Consider the following 16,843-nt stretch of genomic DNA (forward strand, 5'->3'; position numbering starts at 1 on the left):
TGTAGAATGTGGAACTCCCTGACTCCATGTCGCCGGAGATGAAGAGTGTGCTCGAGGGCTTGCTGAAGCGAGATGTCGAAGAGAGACTTGGATGTCGAGGACGTGGGTAAGTAACTTTCTGTTTAATATTTAGATCCCAATAAACCCATGTCTGCAGCAATGTCAACCTGTGGGAATAGATGGTCACCTAGATTGAGTATTGGGTGGCAGCAATGTCCGCTGTGTGTGGATGTCAATGGGGCCCGTGCCAGTGTGGTCCCTGCTGGTGTGGCCCCTGTTGGTGTGGTCCCTGCTGGTGTGGCCCCTGCTGGTGTGGCACCTGCGGGTGTGGCCACTGCTGGGGTGGCCCCTGCCAGGTTGTCCCCTGTCGGTGTGGCCCCTGTTGGGGTGGTGCCTGCTGGGGTGGCACCTGCTGGTTTGGCGCCTGCAGGTGTGGTCCCTGATGGTGTGGTGCCTGCTGGGGTGACCTATGCTGGTGTGGTCCCTGACGGTGTGGCCCCTGCTAGGTTGTCCCCTGTCGTTGTGGCCCCTGTTTGTGTGGTGCCTGCTGGTTTGGCGCCTGCGGGTGTGGCCACTGCTGGGGTGGCGCCTGCTGGGGTGGCCCCTGTCGGTGTGGCCCCTGTTGGGGTGGCACCTGCAGGGGTGGCCACTGCTGGGGTGGCCCCTGCCAGGTTGTCCCCTGTTGGTGTGGCCCCTGTTGGGGTGGTGCCTGCTGGGGTGGCACCTGCTGGTTTGGCGCCTGCAGGTGTGGTCCCTGACAGTGTGGTGCCTGCTGGTGTGGTGCTTGCTGGTGTGGCCCCTGTTGGTGTGGTGCCTGCTTGGGTGGCGCCTGCGGGTGTGGCACCTGATCAGATGGTGCCTGCGGGTGTGGCACCTGATCGGGTGGTGCCTGCGGGTGTGGCACCTGATCGGGTGGTGCCTGCGGGTGTGTGGCACCTGATGGAGTGGTGCCTGCCGTTGTGTGGCCTGCCGGTATGTGGCCTCTGATGGAGTGGTGCCTGCCGGTGTGTGGCCTCTGATGGAGTGGTGCCTGCCGGTGTGTGGCCTCTGATGGAGTGGTGCCTGGCGGTGTGGCACCTGATCGGATGGTGCCTGCCGGTGTGGCACCTGATCGGGTGGTGCCTGCGGGTGTGGCACCTGATCGGGTGGTGCCTGCGGGTGTGTGGCCTCTGATGGAGTGGTGCCTGCCGTTGTGTGGCCTGCCGGTATGTGGCCTCTGATGGAGTGGTGCCTGCCGGTGTGTGGCCTCTGATGGAGTGGTGCCTGCCGGTGTGTGGCCTCTGATGGAGTGGTGCCTGGCGGTGTGGCACCTGATCGGATGGTGCCTGCCGGTGTGGCACCTGATCGGGTGGTGCCTGCGGGTGTGGCACTTGATCGGGTGGTGCCTGCGGGTGTGTGGCCTCTGATGGAGTGGTGCCTGCCGGTGTGGCCTCTGATGGAGTGGTGCCTGCCGGGGTGTGGCCTCTGATGGAGTGGTACCGGTAGGTGAGGCCCCTGATGGAGTGGTGCCTGCCGGTGTGTGGCCTCTGATGGAGTGGTGCCTGCCGGTGTGGCCTCTGATGGAGTGGTGCCGGCGGGTGAGGCCCCTGATCGGATGGTCCCTACATCATGCCAAATTTGATTTCCCACATGGGTAAAATGTGTAAAGTCCATTTCTGGCGTCACTTGCAGTAATATTACTATAATTGGTGTAAAACTATACCCACTCGCTCAAGGCTCTTGATATATATATATATCTGTATGGCTTTAAACCCAGTTCACTCACTAACTTTATAAAGGCAAATTCAAGGATTATGTTATATGCAACAATTCATAGACAATATGTCAGTGTCACTGTCCATCCTAAGGGAGGTAACTCTTGCATCGTTGCACAACGAGATTCCTGGGACAGAATGACTGAACATATTTTGTCATGAATCACTGCACCTGATCATTGGCCCAACAGCTGGACAATTACAAATATTCATATCTGGATAAGAATATCGGCTGCTCGTCTTAAGTGGGTGGAAGTATGACTATATAATTATGTGAAGCGTGGGATAATAATGAAAATGAATTGTATTGCAGGGCCCAAGAGGTGAAGGAACACCCCTTCTTCAAGGGTATTGACTGGACCCAGGTGTATCTGCAGAAGTACCCACCACCCCTCATACCACCGAAAGGGGAGGTCAACGCTGCCGACGCATTCGACATTGGATCCTTTGATGAAGAGGACACCAAGGGCATCAAGGTGAGAAACACACAGGGAGAAGGGGGCCTGGAGGCAAACATGGAACGTGGGTGTATGGGCATCAAGGTGAAAAACACACAGGGAGAAGGGGGCCTGGAGGCAAACATGGAACGTGGGTGTATGGGCATCAAGGTGAAAAACACACAGGGAGAAGGGGGCCCTGGAAGCAAACATGGAACGTGGGTGTGTGGGCATCAAGGTGAAAAACACACAGGGAGAAGGGGGCCCTGTAGGCAAACATGGAACTTGGGTGTATGGGCATCAAGGTGAAAAAAACAAAGGGAGAAGGGGGCCCTGGAAGCAAACATTGAGCTGGGGTGTGTGGGCATCAAGGTGAGAAACACACAGGGAGAAGGGGGCCCTGTAGGCAAACATGGAACTTGGGTGTATGGGCATCAAGGTGAGAAACACACAGGTAGAAGGGGGCCCTGGAAGCAAACATGGAACTTGGGTGTATGGGCATCAAGGAGAGAAACAGACAGGGAGAAGGGGGCCCTAGGGGGAAGCAAACATGGAACGTGGGTGTTTGGGCTTCAAGGAGAGAAACACACAGGTAGAAGGGGGCCCTGGAAGCAAACATGGAACGTGGGTGTATGGGCATCAAAGTGAAAAACACACAGGGAGAAGGGGACCCTGGAAGCAAACATGGAACTTGGGTGTATGGGCATCAAGGAGAGAAACAGACAGGGAGAAGGGGGCCCTGTAGGCAAACATGGAACGTGGGTGTGTGGGCATCAAGGAGAGAAACAGACAGGGAGAAGGGGGCCCTAGGGGGAAGCAAACATGGAATGTGGGTGTTTGGGCTTCAAGGAGAGAAACACACAGGTAGAAGGGGGCCCTGGAAGCAAACATGGAACGTGGGTGTATGGTCTGGGTGACAAATACACCAAGCAATGCAATGTTTTCTGGGACACATTGTTTCTTTTGAGGCAAGTTTAATCACATATTGTACTGCTGACATGCGCAGAAGGTGGATTCCAGTCCTCATGCCTTTCAGTATGACTCACTGACTGTCTTTAAGTAGCTGCAGTAACTGTATCTCTGAGCGGCTCCCTGTAAACATTTTTATATTGACTTGCTGTGAATAGTTGTCTCCCTTTGCTGTCAAGATCTGTAGTTTGTGTTTGAATCTCAGGTTTGTCCTTATAATGGTCCTTTGTCAGCAACGTGCCTGTGTTCATGGGTTTCACCGAAGTGTTAAATGGAATATAATTTCCACTCTGATATGTTTTGGCTGTATTGTTCAGTTTATGGGGAAACATATTTTTGATGTTATAAGGAATATTTTATGGGTTAACTTTTATTTATCTGGATGTAATGAGCTTTGAATGAATCTCACATTGTACACTGATACCTGACCTTGACCTTTTCAGCTGACCGAGGCTGACCAGGGCCTGTACCAGAATTTCCCGCTGGTCGTGTCCGAGCGCTGGCAACAGGAGGTGGCGGAAACGGTCTTCGACGCCATTAACGGGGACACAGACAAGATCGAGCAGAAGAGGAAACAGAAACCCAAGATTGATGACATTGATGCCGGTAAGGAGGGCGTTAGGATCAATGGAGCCTTGTGACAATCACGAATAATGATAATAATAATAATAATAATAATGAATGTTTTTGTAGGTTATTATTCTGTTCAGCCATTTGTTTGAGGGAAGCGTTTTATGTCTGTGTATCTAAGTGAGTGCCCCTGTTGCAGCAGGCCCGACAGACTGTATCGTGGAGGGTGAGGTTCTCAAGTTGGGAGGGCCGTTCCTGCAGACTTGGCAGAAGAAGCACCTGAAGCTCTACCCCAACAGACTCGAGTTCTACCACAAAAATCGTGACAGCCAGGTTGTCCGTAGCAAAGGGGTAGAGGTTAGTAGTGTTTGTTCTGCATTAGGGTAATTATATGCATTATGGGAAACTGTAACAATTCACCAAGTGATCAGAGGATCAAGGATCAGTTATGTACACCAGTATATAAAGATAAGATGTTACATAGTTTTTTTTAATATGCAAGAGATCTAATGACAAGGGTTGAGTTAGACAGAGGGGTGTGCTATACTACTCAATATTTGAGAGGGATACTGGCCTATTTCATACTGTCACGTAACAAGAGGTCAGCAACTGGTGCACTTGTGTACTTACCTGTGAAGATCCGGGGTGGATGAGGTCTTTAGCAACCCATGCTGGCCCTAAAAGACGGCTATGCTTGTGGTAAGAAGCGACTAACGGGATCGGGTGGTCAGGCTCGCTGACTTGGTTAATGCATGTCATCGATCCCAATTGCGTAGATGCTGATGATGTCAATCACAGGATTGTCTGGTCCAGACTCGATTATTTACAGACCGCCGGAAGCTGGAATATTGCTGAGTGCGGCGCTAAACAACAAACAAACAACTTGTGCACTTAGTTTGATTAACTTTAATGATGCTGAATATGCTCCAGTTGCATGGCAACAAGGGAATGTATTTGTATGACACCATCTCCAATCAGCCAATCACACACATTCAGGTCCCACACTCAGAATATCCCTATCCGATGTTGTGAAGTAGATGTTAAACAGTTTCCTGACTAGTGTTCTGAAAGACATGTGTTGGGGTTCTATTCTGAGGGATGGTGTGGGAACAGTTGGTGACCCTGAATTACTGTGGTTGTTTTGTGTTGCAGCTTGTGTCCATGTTTGACATCAAGGAGGTGTACCCCGACTTTCAGAAACTGAACAAAACGGAGAACTGTATTGTGATGCAGTTGAAGAATGACCAGAAGATCATTATTACCTCACCAGTGAGTATTGTGGAGCCAATCTGTTCCCAGTGTTGAGTCAACCAAAATACTGTATTTTCTTGAGTATAGTGCACATTTATTTTCACAGCTGTGTAGAAGGGGGTCCGCATTATGCACGCCATAATGAGTTTTGATGTTTTTTCCCCTGTACGTAAATACACTACCGTGAGCAAGTAACACAGGAAATACCATGTCAACAAATCCATACTGAAGTACGCAAATTAATCATGTAATTACACTGTCTGGTTATTAAAAGTGTTCATTGTATATTTGGACTTATGTTTGTAACTTATTTCATTAATTTTATTCAAAAGTCCTTTTAATATTGTTTTAATTAATTTAGGTGAAATCATGTGTGAAGCGATTGGAAGATCGCACAACTCACCGTTATTAACAGCAACCACGGTCAGATTACTGCTATTGACGCCTTGAAACAAACTTTAGTTGACAGAGAATGGATACATATATCACAAATGCCATACTTTGACTCGTTAAAAGTCATATTTGTTGTAGTTTGACGATTGTATGTCAACATCACGTGCGTGGGAGCCTAGACGGTGACTGGTCAAATTGTTCCATGTGAAAAAAAATAACCGACAATAGCGATCAGCTGCACGGAAGTGCTACGCTTAGGGTTAGGGTTATTATTATTTTAAATATATTTAGTAAAAGCTGCAACTAGAATAACAAGAGATTGGAATATATTTTCCTAATAAAAGAATAGTTTCAGATACAATTTTTCCCGATCCTTGCATCAAAATCCTTTAAAGTTATATAATTGGGTAAGTTTTATCCGAATCATCGGTAGATTCCAAGAAAACGTGTGTACAGCTGATTGCTGTTTCAGGCTTAGTTTACGAGAAAATACACAAGGTAATCTTAATCCCTGGACATAAAACAATGCCTAGCAGAACAAAAAATACAAGTTGTATGGTAAATCAACATGTCTGGTGATTTTTTTATCTCAAATTTCAAATTTGTACTGACCAAGTTTCTTATCACCCGTTTGTTTACTGGAATTCACTGAAGAGGTACGGTGTAATTTTTTTCTGCCCATAATAGTTGAATTTTTTGTCTCCAAAATACTGGATCTGCTAGAGTGGGGTGCGCATTAAACTTGTATGTGCACTATACTCAAGAAAATACGGTACCTGGTATAGTGGTGGCATAAAACACCATTCAGTGATACAGTTTGAATATGGACCAATATTCAAAGTTGCTTTACAATGAAATGAACAATAAGAGTCTTAACCACTTCAGCAACTCATACTTGCCGTAAAAGGCAACTATGCTTGTCGTAGTTCCTCGCATGGTCAGGCTCGTTGACTTGGTTGATGCATGACATTGTATCCCAATTGCGTGGATTGATGCTCATGATATCAATCACTGGATTGTCTGGTCCTGACTCGATTATTTACAGACGTCCGTCATATAGCTGGTATTACCAACAAATTAAAAATCACAACAATTTCAAGTGTTTTTTCTTGTCAACCTGGAACAAAAAATAAATTACATTTCTTTTCTTACCAAGCTGCCCTTAAGGCAAGAATAAAGTAAACATGCAAGCTGATTTTCACTGTTTCAAATTTGGAGCTGATGTAGCAGTACAATGTTTGAAACAAATGGATTGTAGATGAGCAATAGGTAATGAACAATAACTTTGGTTTCCAGGACCGTGTGCTGATAACCCAGTGGAAGGATGAGATCATCACTGCATACAAGACGTCTGCTCAAATCATGGCCACGATGAACAAGAAGGCAAGCAAGCTGTATGGCTCTGATCTCGTGAACAGCCCAAGTAATGAGAACTTACGCGCGCCACTTGAACATCGGAATAGCAACGGAAGCTAGAGGGAGGTGGCCCACCCAGTTTCGCTATCATACTGATTTTAGTAGCAGTTTTTACATCCTGGTACTTCAGTGACATGTAGATGAGGCATTATGGGATATATTTCATCATGTGACTTGAGATATTTCATTATACATTGTAGACCATCAGGCATAATGTCATCAAATGGACAGTCAGTTCTTGAATGTGTGGAACATTCTTTCGGCAGGAGTTTGCTTGGAGAGAGAGACTGTTTTTCTTTGTCTCATCAACCAGTAGGAGATGTGTTCATATCTTGCAGACAAGCGATATGGACATGTTATTCCCTGCTGCATGAAATCCCAGGATAAATGGGAGGTCAAGGTTGCGTGGATGACCTTTGACCTTCTAAAGCATCTGTGGTAATGACCATGACAAAAAGTGTCAAGGTCATTCGAAATAGTTGGAGTATCCAGAAAATGAGATTGGAAGTCTATGTGGATATATAAACGAGCAGACATCTCGTGTTCTGGATGACAACAGGCACCTGTTATCGGATACAGCTCCAGAGGAATGAATACCACAACAGTGTTACATAAATCTCCCTCACCAAGAAACACAGATGGATGGACACCAAGACAAATCTGATTATTTCCAATCATGTCATAATCTCTGTAGTAATCATCACTTAGGATTGTTCACGTGTAAGTCATCCTGTCCCTGCTGACAAAGTTACATGTGTACTATGTCAAAGGGTGAGGTCAAGGTCATATGTGTCTAGGTTAAGATCCGATGCAGTGCATATGTAGGAATAATCATACATATGAATATCAAATGTTGAGGCAAATAGTAACCCTCTGTAACCTTTCTGTCGATGTACGTATGGAAATATGTACAAGGTCAATCTGTAGGAGAATGGGATACCCACTGTATACACCTATACCAAACTAAGCTCTTCATTCGGAAGGGTTCCTCTTCATTTGTTATGCGTATGTATCACGTGTCATGGCAGATGTTGATAGGGAGACTCCCTTCCTGTCATGTGCCGTGCGTTGCCCTCGATTCCCAATCCATCATAAGTAAGCCTACATGGGATGCATTCTAAGTCTTTCACAACTTCCCAACTTGTAGCGTACGTACGTTATCCGTCTTGTGACCGTCTTTTGAGCTGTGTTCTTAATGTTTATGCCAGTGACGACGTCATGGCTAGTCATCTTGATATGTGTTCAATGGTTCACAATAGGATTACGTTTCATATTTTACCATGGTAATTCTAGTGTTATACGATGTTTAGGATTTCTTCAGAGTATTACAGCTTATTGTTGTATGTTGTTCTGGATGGGGCTGGACCCACTTTACTCTATGACAATTTCACTGTGTCCTCGTCGTGCACAACATGGTTGGTACACCTGAGTTAGCTCCCCTTATTCTAGTGTAAAGTCTGCCTGCTTGGTGCTGTTTTAAAATGCAACTTGTTTTTTTTTTCATTTACAAAAAAAAGGATCATTCATTTTAGAACATGTTGATTTTTAGAAAATGTGTCACTTACATTATCATATTACTTTTTAAAAAATTATCATGCTCTTTTACCTTGAGTCATATTTCACTGATACTTTTCAATTGTTGTGCTTTGTACATAACAATGTCTGACTGTGGATGATAATGGGTTTTTTATATATCTTCTGAACATGTAGCCTGATACTAAGATTTCATCTCTCATATTTCGGTTGATGGTTAAGACTCAGTTGTATGTGTTTCAGCAGCCTCCAGGTACACTTACAGTTACAGGACAATATGTCATCACTTTGTAGTAATCTTCTCAGTCACCCAACATGTCACCACTGTCAGTAGAAACATCTGGGAGCATGCCATGGATTTACAATTTATGGTTCCTTAAGAGGTTAAGAAGCAAAGGTTGAGACCAGTGTGCAGGTGCTTTGTATTGAGTACATGTACTGTGTACCAATGCTTGCTTGTGTTGATCTGCAAGACAGATTTGATGCTGATAACCTTACACTGACATATGCATATAGTACTTGACTATGATTATGCAGCAGGTGCTTGTTGGGAATTGTTTCTGCAGATGTTGGCAGGTCATTGTTTGAGATTCTTTCAGATTTGAAAAACTTCAGAGCACTCCAAGTGGCAACTGACTACATCTGACGAGTTACCCTAGATATTGCCATCTGTATGGTTTGTGCTTCAAGTTGCTTCAGTCACAAGCAAACAAGAACATGTTGCTTGGTGAAGCAATGGTGTTCAGAAACAATTAGACTTGCATGAACCTGTGTCCACACAATCCTGATAGATCGGCCGTATGTATCTGAGCATCTACAAGCATATCAAGCATTTACCAAATCTCCTTCCTCCTCCAGATTTACACAGAGGTAGTTTTCTTCAGTCAATCATTCTTAAGGTGTCAATCTGCAAAAACCAAAGAATAGGACATTGATGGATTGGGTTTGTTGTGCCCATGGGAAGACAACCAAGTCTGCTGGCAGACCTCCGATCCCGTCTATACAAGGGATCATCTCTTTTGGGGATGTGTACATGCTTCATCGGTGAATTACCCCCCTATTTTGCTCACATACATGTAGTAGAAGAAGGTATTAACAGAATGAGTGGTCAATCATTGTACACTAATTATATTCAGAATCAAGCTGGCTTGTTATCTACTCACTCAATATTCAGTGGATTCATGGCAATATCACAACTTGTGGCTGTCCATACAGCATGGGAAAGTTGTAGAAGATATAGATTTCGACAACCTGATGAGGTCGGCAGCCAAAAAAAGACATGTATTTTTCTCACAGCCAAACCAGAAAAACTGCATGTTCAACATCTTATACATGTATTCAGAGAGGGAGATGGGAGCCTGTTTTTGGGTTGTTTATTTTGACAGGATATATTTCATTCACTGCTTTAAAACACCAACTTCTTTTTGGGTTCAATAGGACGGGCAACCAATTAAAATTTTGTTCATATCACCTACCATGTCCTGTGACAAATCTTATTTTGGGGTTTAAAGCTGGAGGCAACTATTTTTTCCACTTTCTTTCTTAAACGATTTTCAGGGGTTTTTTCAAAACAGGTGAATCCCTGGCAAAAAGACTTCAGAGAGTCACATGTTTTTGATTGGCCACAAAGATGACTCTACCTAGTGTTATTCCTTAAATGTACTTCATAAAAATTGCAATATGTAAGCGCAATATTTGTTTGTACAGAGGTAATACATTGGCAACTTCACTTTTGCCTGGAAACTATCATCTCACAATGTCAGCACCTCATCTCTCCAAGTACAAGCACCTGTTCTCTGGTCTTGACCAGTGTTAGCCTCTATATCTCTTCCTTATATTCGTGTACATGGCAAGTTACTTGCTGGGCACTTGGTGACTAGAGTAGATTGCATCTTATTGTAATCATACTTCAAAGTTTGAATTTGTTGGCCAGATTCAGAATAAGAACAATTCAACATAGTGTTTTAAAATTGTACTTTTTCCCCCTTCCCTCTAGAAAATGGTTGTAAGTCATAAATATTATGTCTGGCTGTTAAGACTAGAAGTGAAACCCGGGAAACGCCTGGGTTGGTTGTCTTAGTAAGTCTGCAGAATATTGCCAAGCATCCAATATCAGTTGTTCAATTCTTCAGCACATTTTGTATTTCACGGTTATTAATATTCTTGATTTGATTGGCCTTGAGTGCTTATAAAGTACCAATATTTACCTATTCATTGTAAAGACATGCCACTTTTTGGTTGATTAACACCAAATTTTTAACTAGTTTTGAAGAAAGCATCTTTGCAGGAATACACTTATTTAACTCCAGCTTTTTCTCTGTGGCTATGTTGTGGTTAATGGATGAACAGTATAAAAAAGGACATCAATCAGGTCCCATCTTCTGTTGTCGTAACTGGAGGTCACTGGCAGATCTTATCAATAGACTGATGTCAAGATCAATAATTGACCATTGATCGCTGTTGGACATCAGGTCAATCAGTGATCTTAACAGATTGACTGTCAAGGTCAATGATTGACCTCAAGAGGAGAGTGGCCCAAATGTAAGTGACCAAAGGACTTGTTTGGATGCCCAGCATGGAGACGGCTACCATGCTCGTGAAGTCATAATACAGTATTTGAACTCAGTCCTGCCGCCCCCATACTTTTACTCCATATTACTCTGTTATACATACCATTGGCAGGGATCATCTCAAAACAGCACATGCTCTTTTAATGTGTATAGTTTCATCAGGTATGAACAAACTTTAGTGTGGAAATCGAGGGAAGCATTTAAGGTGTTGCTTTCTTTATGAATAAGTTCCTGGTGTTAGGATTCCCTTGGGCAAACCTTGAGGTTTTGAGATGACCCCTATGTATTTGTTTGTTTATTTTTAATAGAATATTATATATTTAGTGCTTGAATGTGAGGTCTTTGTGCCCTAATTTTTTAACTTGTCAACTCCTTTCTCATATGCCTCTGTTTAGAAATTCATGTGACACTGAATTGTTTGGGAAATAGTTTCACAAATATTTCTCTGGATTTTTCATTTTGATGTCGAGGTGTTCCTTGTAAGAACCAGGAATATATTGCTACTACAGCTAGAGAAAGACAAGATAATATGTGGATTTTAAGTCCCTGTTTTGACTGACAGGAGTGACTTTTTGTATGGTCAAGGTCTTTCAAACCCTTTGATGTCAATGTTGAGAATCCAGACGACACTGTTGAAATATTGATGACCATACACAAGCAATGAAAATCTATTCCTCATGATTGTAAAGCGCAACAATGATGTGCACCACATATTCTAGCACTGGATAATCGCGGTTTGGACCAGTTGATGGCTTCTCAACAAAAGCATATAATTGTGAAGTTGAAGGGCAGATGTTTTATTGTTGCCATGACAACCAAACTATCACACCAAAAGCATGTTTCACTAGTCAATCTTGTCCTGTGCTCTTTCATATTGAATGGAAGCTACAGGCATTCAGCCTTTCAGTTGTTCCCTGAAGTATTCCATGCTCTTCAGAGTCCTCTAAACATCACTGAAACTGTTTTTGTGTATTTGATAATATGGTGATAGTGTTCTTAAATATGCAATTGCATAATATTATTGTTGAAATCCATTTGATTTTTAAGAAATGTTTCCCATTCTTGTTATGTTACAGTTTTACAAACTAAGTATGTGGTATACTTTTCAGGTAAGTGTTTGTGTGTAGTGCATCTGTGGCTATGTGTCTGGTCAGACATATCATCACATCCCAGTCAGTTGGTCTCTGTTTAATCACCAGCCTGTTTCCGAGGCCTCTCCTGCCGTGGGCGTGTAAATTGCTCAATTAGGTTATAATCATCATATTCTTTTATCATCAGGGGCAACACAGTGAGGTGGCAACATCTGCAAAGTTATTCAATTAAAAAAAAAAAGGATTTTTTTTCAATAACAGCACATGATTTTGTAGTGCATTTTATCATAAAAAAAATTGCCAATCTCTCATTTCTGAGGGTATAGAGAGATTTAGACTTGTCAAATTTGTTTGAATACCTGCCATGGTTGTCAAATGTGACATATTTTTATCTGTAGTCGCATTCATTACAATGTATCTCTGAAGCAAGTAAAAATGACACTGACATTTGGCATTGTATCTTTTAGAATGTCTTGGAAATTTCTTAGGTTTTTTTACTCTCTTGTTCGTAGGAAAAAACCATCTGTTCCATATATGTTCATTTTTGTTTGCTCATCAAGATGTAAAATATTTGATTTCAGCTGTCAAGGCATGTGCACGTTGATATAGAAACATATCCCCTCAATATTTATTTGGAGTAACAAGTCGAGTTGCTATTCATTTGAATATTAATGATTTTTATTTCAATAGTTCACATTTCTGTGTAGAATATTATTGACTATAAATCCAGATGTAAGGATCTTGTTGCTAAGCAACCAGAATCGTTTGGGAAGGTGATATCATGCTTCTAGTCATTATGATATCATATCTTTAGCAACCAGACTATGGCAAGATGATGCTTCTCCCAGCAACGAGCCGTATTAATGAACATTGTATGGTTAGTTTTGTACAGAGAGAGCTGAGATAATTAAGTGAATGATTAATATATGCTTCATATCCAATGTGAGGTTGTCTCTGTTGGCAGTGTTTATATCTGTATTGTGATAACATTTCGCTCAGCATAGAAATGACCTCAGTAAATGTCACTGCATCCTTCTTTGTAGCATAGAAGACAATAGTTCCATGATTTAATCACAAGGATATTAAACACAGTGGTTTGATGCATCAGAAAGTTGTGTTGAGTTTGAAGTTTCAAACGTACCCAGTGACAAATGTATTAAAAAATATCCAATCTTATTAAAATCAGATCTTTGTTCCTGGTACTGCAAAACAAAGATCTGAGGACATCCCATTATGGGTCGCGTCAGAACGACCTCTCATCCGACCAATCACATTTGTTGCTTTTCAGATCAGAATGTGTTTTCTAATCATGCAAACCTCAAAAAAGTTGACATGTGGTATTGCGAACGACAGGTCGTACGATTGATTCCATCAAAATCATCATCTACCTGTCGCTTCAATAAAACGAGAGACCTTCCATATACAGTGGGAAGACCTGCCACACAAGCTCAGGCATTTATGAAACATTCCAGAATTTTCTTTTGTTCACTTTTCAAATTTGGAATCAAGAACTGTCAAAATATTTTTCAAAGCATAGTCTGGAATGGAAGTCACCAGTTTGAAACTAGTGTTGTAAAACTTGAGAAGGCTGCTTGCTGACTGGACAATGTTGGTCAAAGTTCGCAAAAAGCTTGTTCTGATGTGACCTGTAATAGAATGGTATGTCCTCAGATCTTGGTTTACCGGTTGTGAGAACTAAGATCTGATTTTTATGAGATTGAAAAATATGAAAATATCAGCAACAAACAGTATTGGTTGGGTTACATTTAGGATCTTCCTCTATTGCCCAGAAATGATTAGATTTTCTACTTTTGAATATTTTCATATGTTTCCACTCCCCAGTTATTATAGGCTTTTCTGGAAAAGACTTGAGTGGATGTGTGAACAAACTTTACGAGTTGCAATGAGAATACAATCCCTCGGCATGGATATACATGAGAAGTCTGCATTTTCCAGAGAGTAAGCTGTTCTGTTTCCTTATTTAAACCTGTATGAAGGAAAATGAGTAAGCATCTTTTGAGATATGAATTGTAAGCGAATTAAAATGCCTTGTATTGTTACGGCGTGTTCTTTCATGCAAATTGAAGTAACTTTAATCAGAGATGTCGAGTGAGTGAGTATGGTTTTACACCGTTTTCAGTAATATTCCTTCGTAATAGTCATGGCCGGAACTCATACATTATACCATGTGTAGACTCATAACAAGTTTCTTGGTGAGACGAGCCTGACCTCCCAAGAAGACAATTTGGCTATTAATACCTGTATGATTTGAAGATATTCCAGCGTACCTATTTATCATGTTGTCAGTCGGAGGTTTAAAGTTTGTTCACTCAACCAAAAGGGCCATCCAAATGACATATTTGTTTCAGATGAATCTCTTCTTTTGTGAACGGTTAACTTTGCACATGAAAAACCAATTCCCTCCAGACGTCTATTTGTTGTGATACTTAGCGGAGGTGTCCATCTCATTAGTTTCAGGCTAGATATTTGGGTTGGAATACAAGACTTCTAGAAATATAGTCCCACAAGTGTTTAGTAATAGTCTCAGCTCAAAAGATGTTTGAGATGGCCATATCTGAAATTTGTTATGTCCAGTGTCACTCCTCCTCCTATGCCCTGTGTATTGCCTATATAGAAGATTGCCTTAATATGTAGTTTTCCTATTTTATTTCACTGAGCTTATTTAACAGAGGTTCTATTTATCAAATTTTGTGCTGTTCCTTGATTTAATGTCAGAAATATTTAAATCAAGATCAGTACATAAGAAGTTCAAAGCTGTACACATTTATCAATATTTATTTTGTAAACATACTGTAAATTTGATTTGATGAAATGATTCATAACTGACATAACTAAACAAATAATTTGACACAGTTTTGAAATGGATCAAGTATTTTCTATCACTTAAAAGAAACTAATTTAAAATTGTCTCAATTTTTATCATGGTTCAAGTATTGTTGTCACTTAAAAGAAACTTTAATTTAACTTGATCTTATTTAATATCAGGTGCTACTCTACAAACTTACGAAAGTCGATTAGACTGTCTATTTATAAACCAGAATTGCTCTCCTGATGTTCAAGAATGTACATTTGTGATTGTGCAATATGCTTCAGTTTATTATCACACGTTACAATATGTAGGCTGGAAACTAATTTATCTTTGCCATATCTGATTAATTTCAATATTTTAGATGTTGTAAATCATATGAGTATTTATTGTTGCGATGAAACTCTGCTAAAGTCATCTATTTTGTACTCACAAGGTTTTTTTTAAAAAGAACTTGCCAAAACTAAAGTTTAATTATCTATGAAATATTTTTGCAATTGGGAGTGCAAGAAGACTGTAAACCAACAGGTAAGACATGATGATCTTGATGAAAGAATGCTGGCTCCTCTATTGGCAATGTAATTGAACTGTTCATCTCTAAAATGTGCTGGTCGTGTTGCTGAATAGAAAAGATCATACATTGACCGTGAAAAAAAAAAATTCATCATTTTCTTTCTTTGACGTAGATTTGTAGAATTTAAGGTTAAGCTTTTATAACAAATTTTATTTTAGCAACTCTATGTCTACCTATTCTAGGAGCAATGTCTAGAAATACAAGAGTCATTTTCATTATGTATTTATGATTGTATACATCCGGGCTGCTGGCCATTGTAGCCAGACTTTGTACTATATTCTTCTATTTAATGCTTATGTCCGATGTGTGATATTGTTTATATGCTCTGAGTGGACTTACTTAGCCATTTTACAAAACCTGTCATGACGCAGACCATTTTTAACTGTATATGTGTGGAAAATTAAGACATGCCAATATTTGTAATTATTTGTACATGAAAAGCTAGGCCACTGTATGTATATAAAGCAAAGAAAATCTCTGTGTTATTACGAAGAATCTCATTCTTTGATAAATTATTATGATTTGATGCCCAGTCATTTCAGGATCAGGTCACTCAGGGGAGACAACTGTGTAATAAGTTCTCCCAGGTGCCGTCTTAGTATTGGAGTTACGTCCCTTGAGGCATGCTCACTACTGTTGGTGCCTGAAATGGCTGCGCAAACCCTTGCTTCAGTTTGTGTGAATTTCACCTTTTACATATTGTGATGGCATTTTGCAGGTGGCTCTCCACACACAACTGAAGGTCGTAATAAACGAAAATTTCTGACATCGAACTTGTCTTGTTGTCATGTCTCAGGAAATGAGATCGCAGTCGGGTGGAGCCAGCCAACATTAACAGGTCCTTGGCTCCGTCTATCTGAAGAAGAGTTCCAATGGTATGGTACTGGTGTCCTTGTTTTGGCAGTGATATGTACAAGGAGAGCTCAGGACACCACCAGCTCCATGAAAATCAAGCAATGAGATATACATTTCTTTTTTTGCAGAGTGTATATAAGTGATTTTAGAAGTATATTTTGTATAACCTATAAATAATCAACAGATGGCAATCAATTGTTCAAAATGGCCACACATCATTCTCATTGACCCATGTGGCACACGTGGAACAGTAGATTTTCTTTTCAAGGTGAAGGCAATTGTTCTCAATATCTTGTAGGTCACCATTAGAGCCCAAAACTGACTGGCATCGTCTTCCCATGGAAGCAATCAGATCCCGAATTGTGGCCTGGGGAATGTTCACCCACACTTCTTGTAGTGCTTGTGCCAACTGTTGGAGGTTATGTGGTTGTTGCTGACGTATTCGCAGTCGTTGATCCAGTGCATCCCATAAATGTTCGAATGGGTTTAAATCTGGAGACCTAAGGGCAATGGCAGGACCTGGATGTTCCTGAAAAAGAATTTTGCCGTACGCAACTGGTTGAGGCCCCGACGTCCATCGATAAGCCCAATTTTGCTCACCCG

The 16,843-nt window shown here is 41.6% G+C and overlaps 1 protein-coding gene across 1 annotated transcript in view; it reads left to right on the top strand.

The window, feature by feature from the left end:
- The window catches only part of LOC124134938 (beta-adrenergic receptor kinase 2-like), a 132,499-nt gene extending 116,344 nt beyond the window's left edge, over positions 1–16,155 (top strand). The window contains exons 14-19 of the mRNA XM_046500051.2: positions 6–106; positions 2,068–2,230; positions 3,604–3,766; positions 3,933–4,087; positions 4,883–4,999; positions 6,671–16,155. Coding sequence (XP_046356007.1) covers positions 6–106; positions 2,068–2,230; positions 3,604–3,766; positions 3,933–4,087; positions 4,883–4,999; positions 6,671–6,850 — 879 coding nt within the window. The 3' untranslated portion in view covers positions 6,851–16,155. The remainder of the gene's footprint in view (positions 1–5; positions 107–2,067; positions 2,231–3,603; positions 3,767–3,932; positions 4,088–4,882; positions 5,000–6,670) is intronic.
- The last annotated feature ends 688 nt before the right edge of the window (positions 16,156–16,843 follow it).

This window comes from Haliotis rufescens, unplaced genomic scaffold (genome assembly GCF_023055435.1).
Source record: "Haliotis rufescens isolate VD_foot unplaced genomic scaffold, xgHalRufe1.0.p SCAF_15, whole genome shotgun sequence".
Taxonomy (NCBI): domain Eukaryota; kingdom Metazoa; phylum Mollusca; class Gastropoda; order Lepetellida; family Haliotidae; genus Haliotis; species Haliotis rufescens.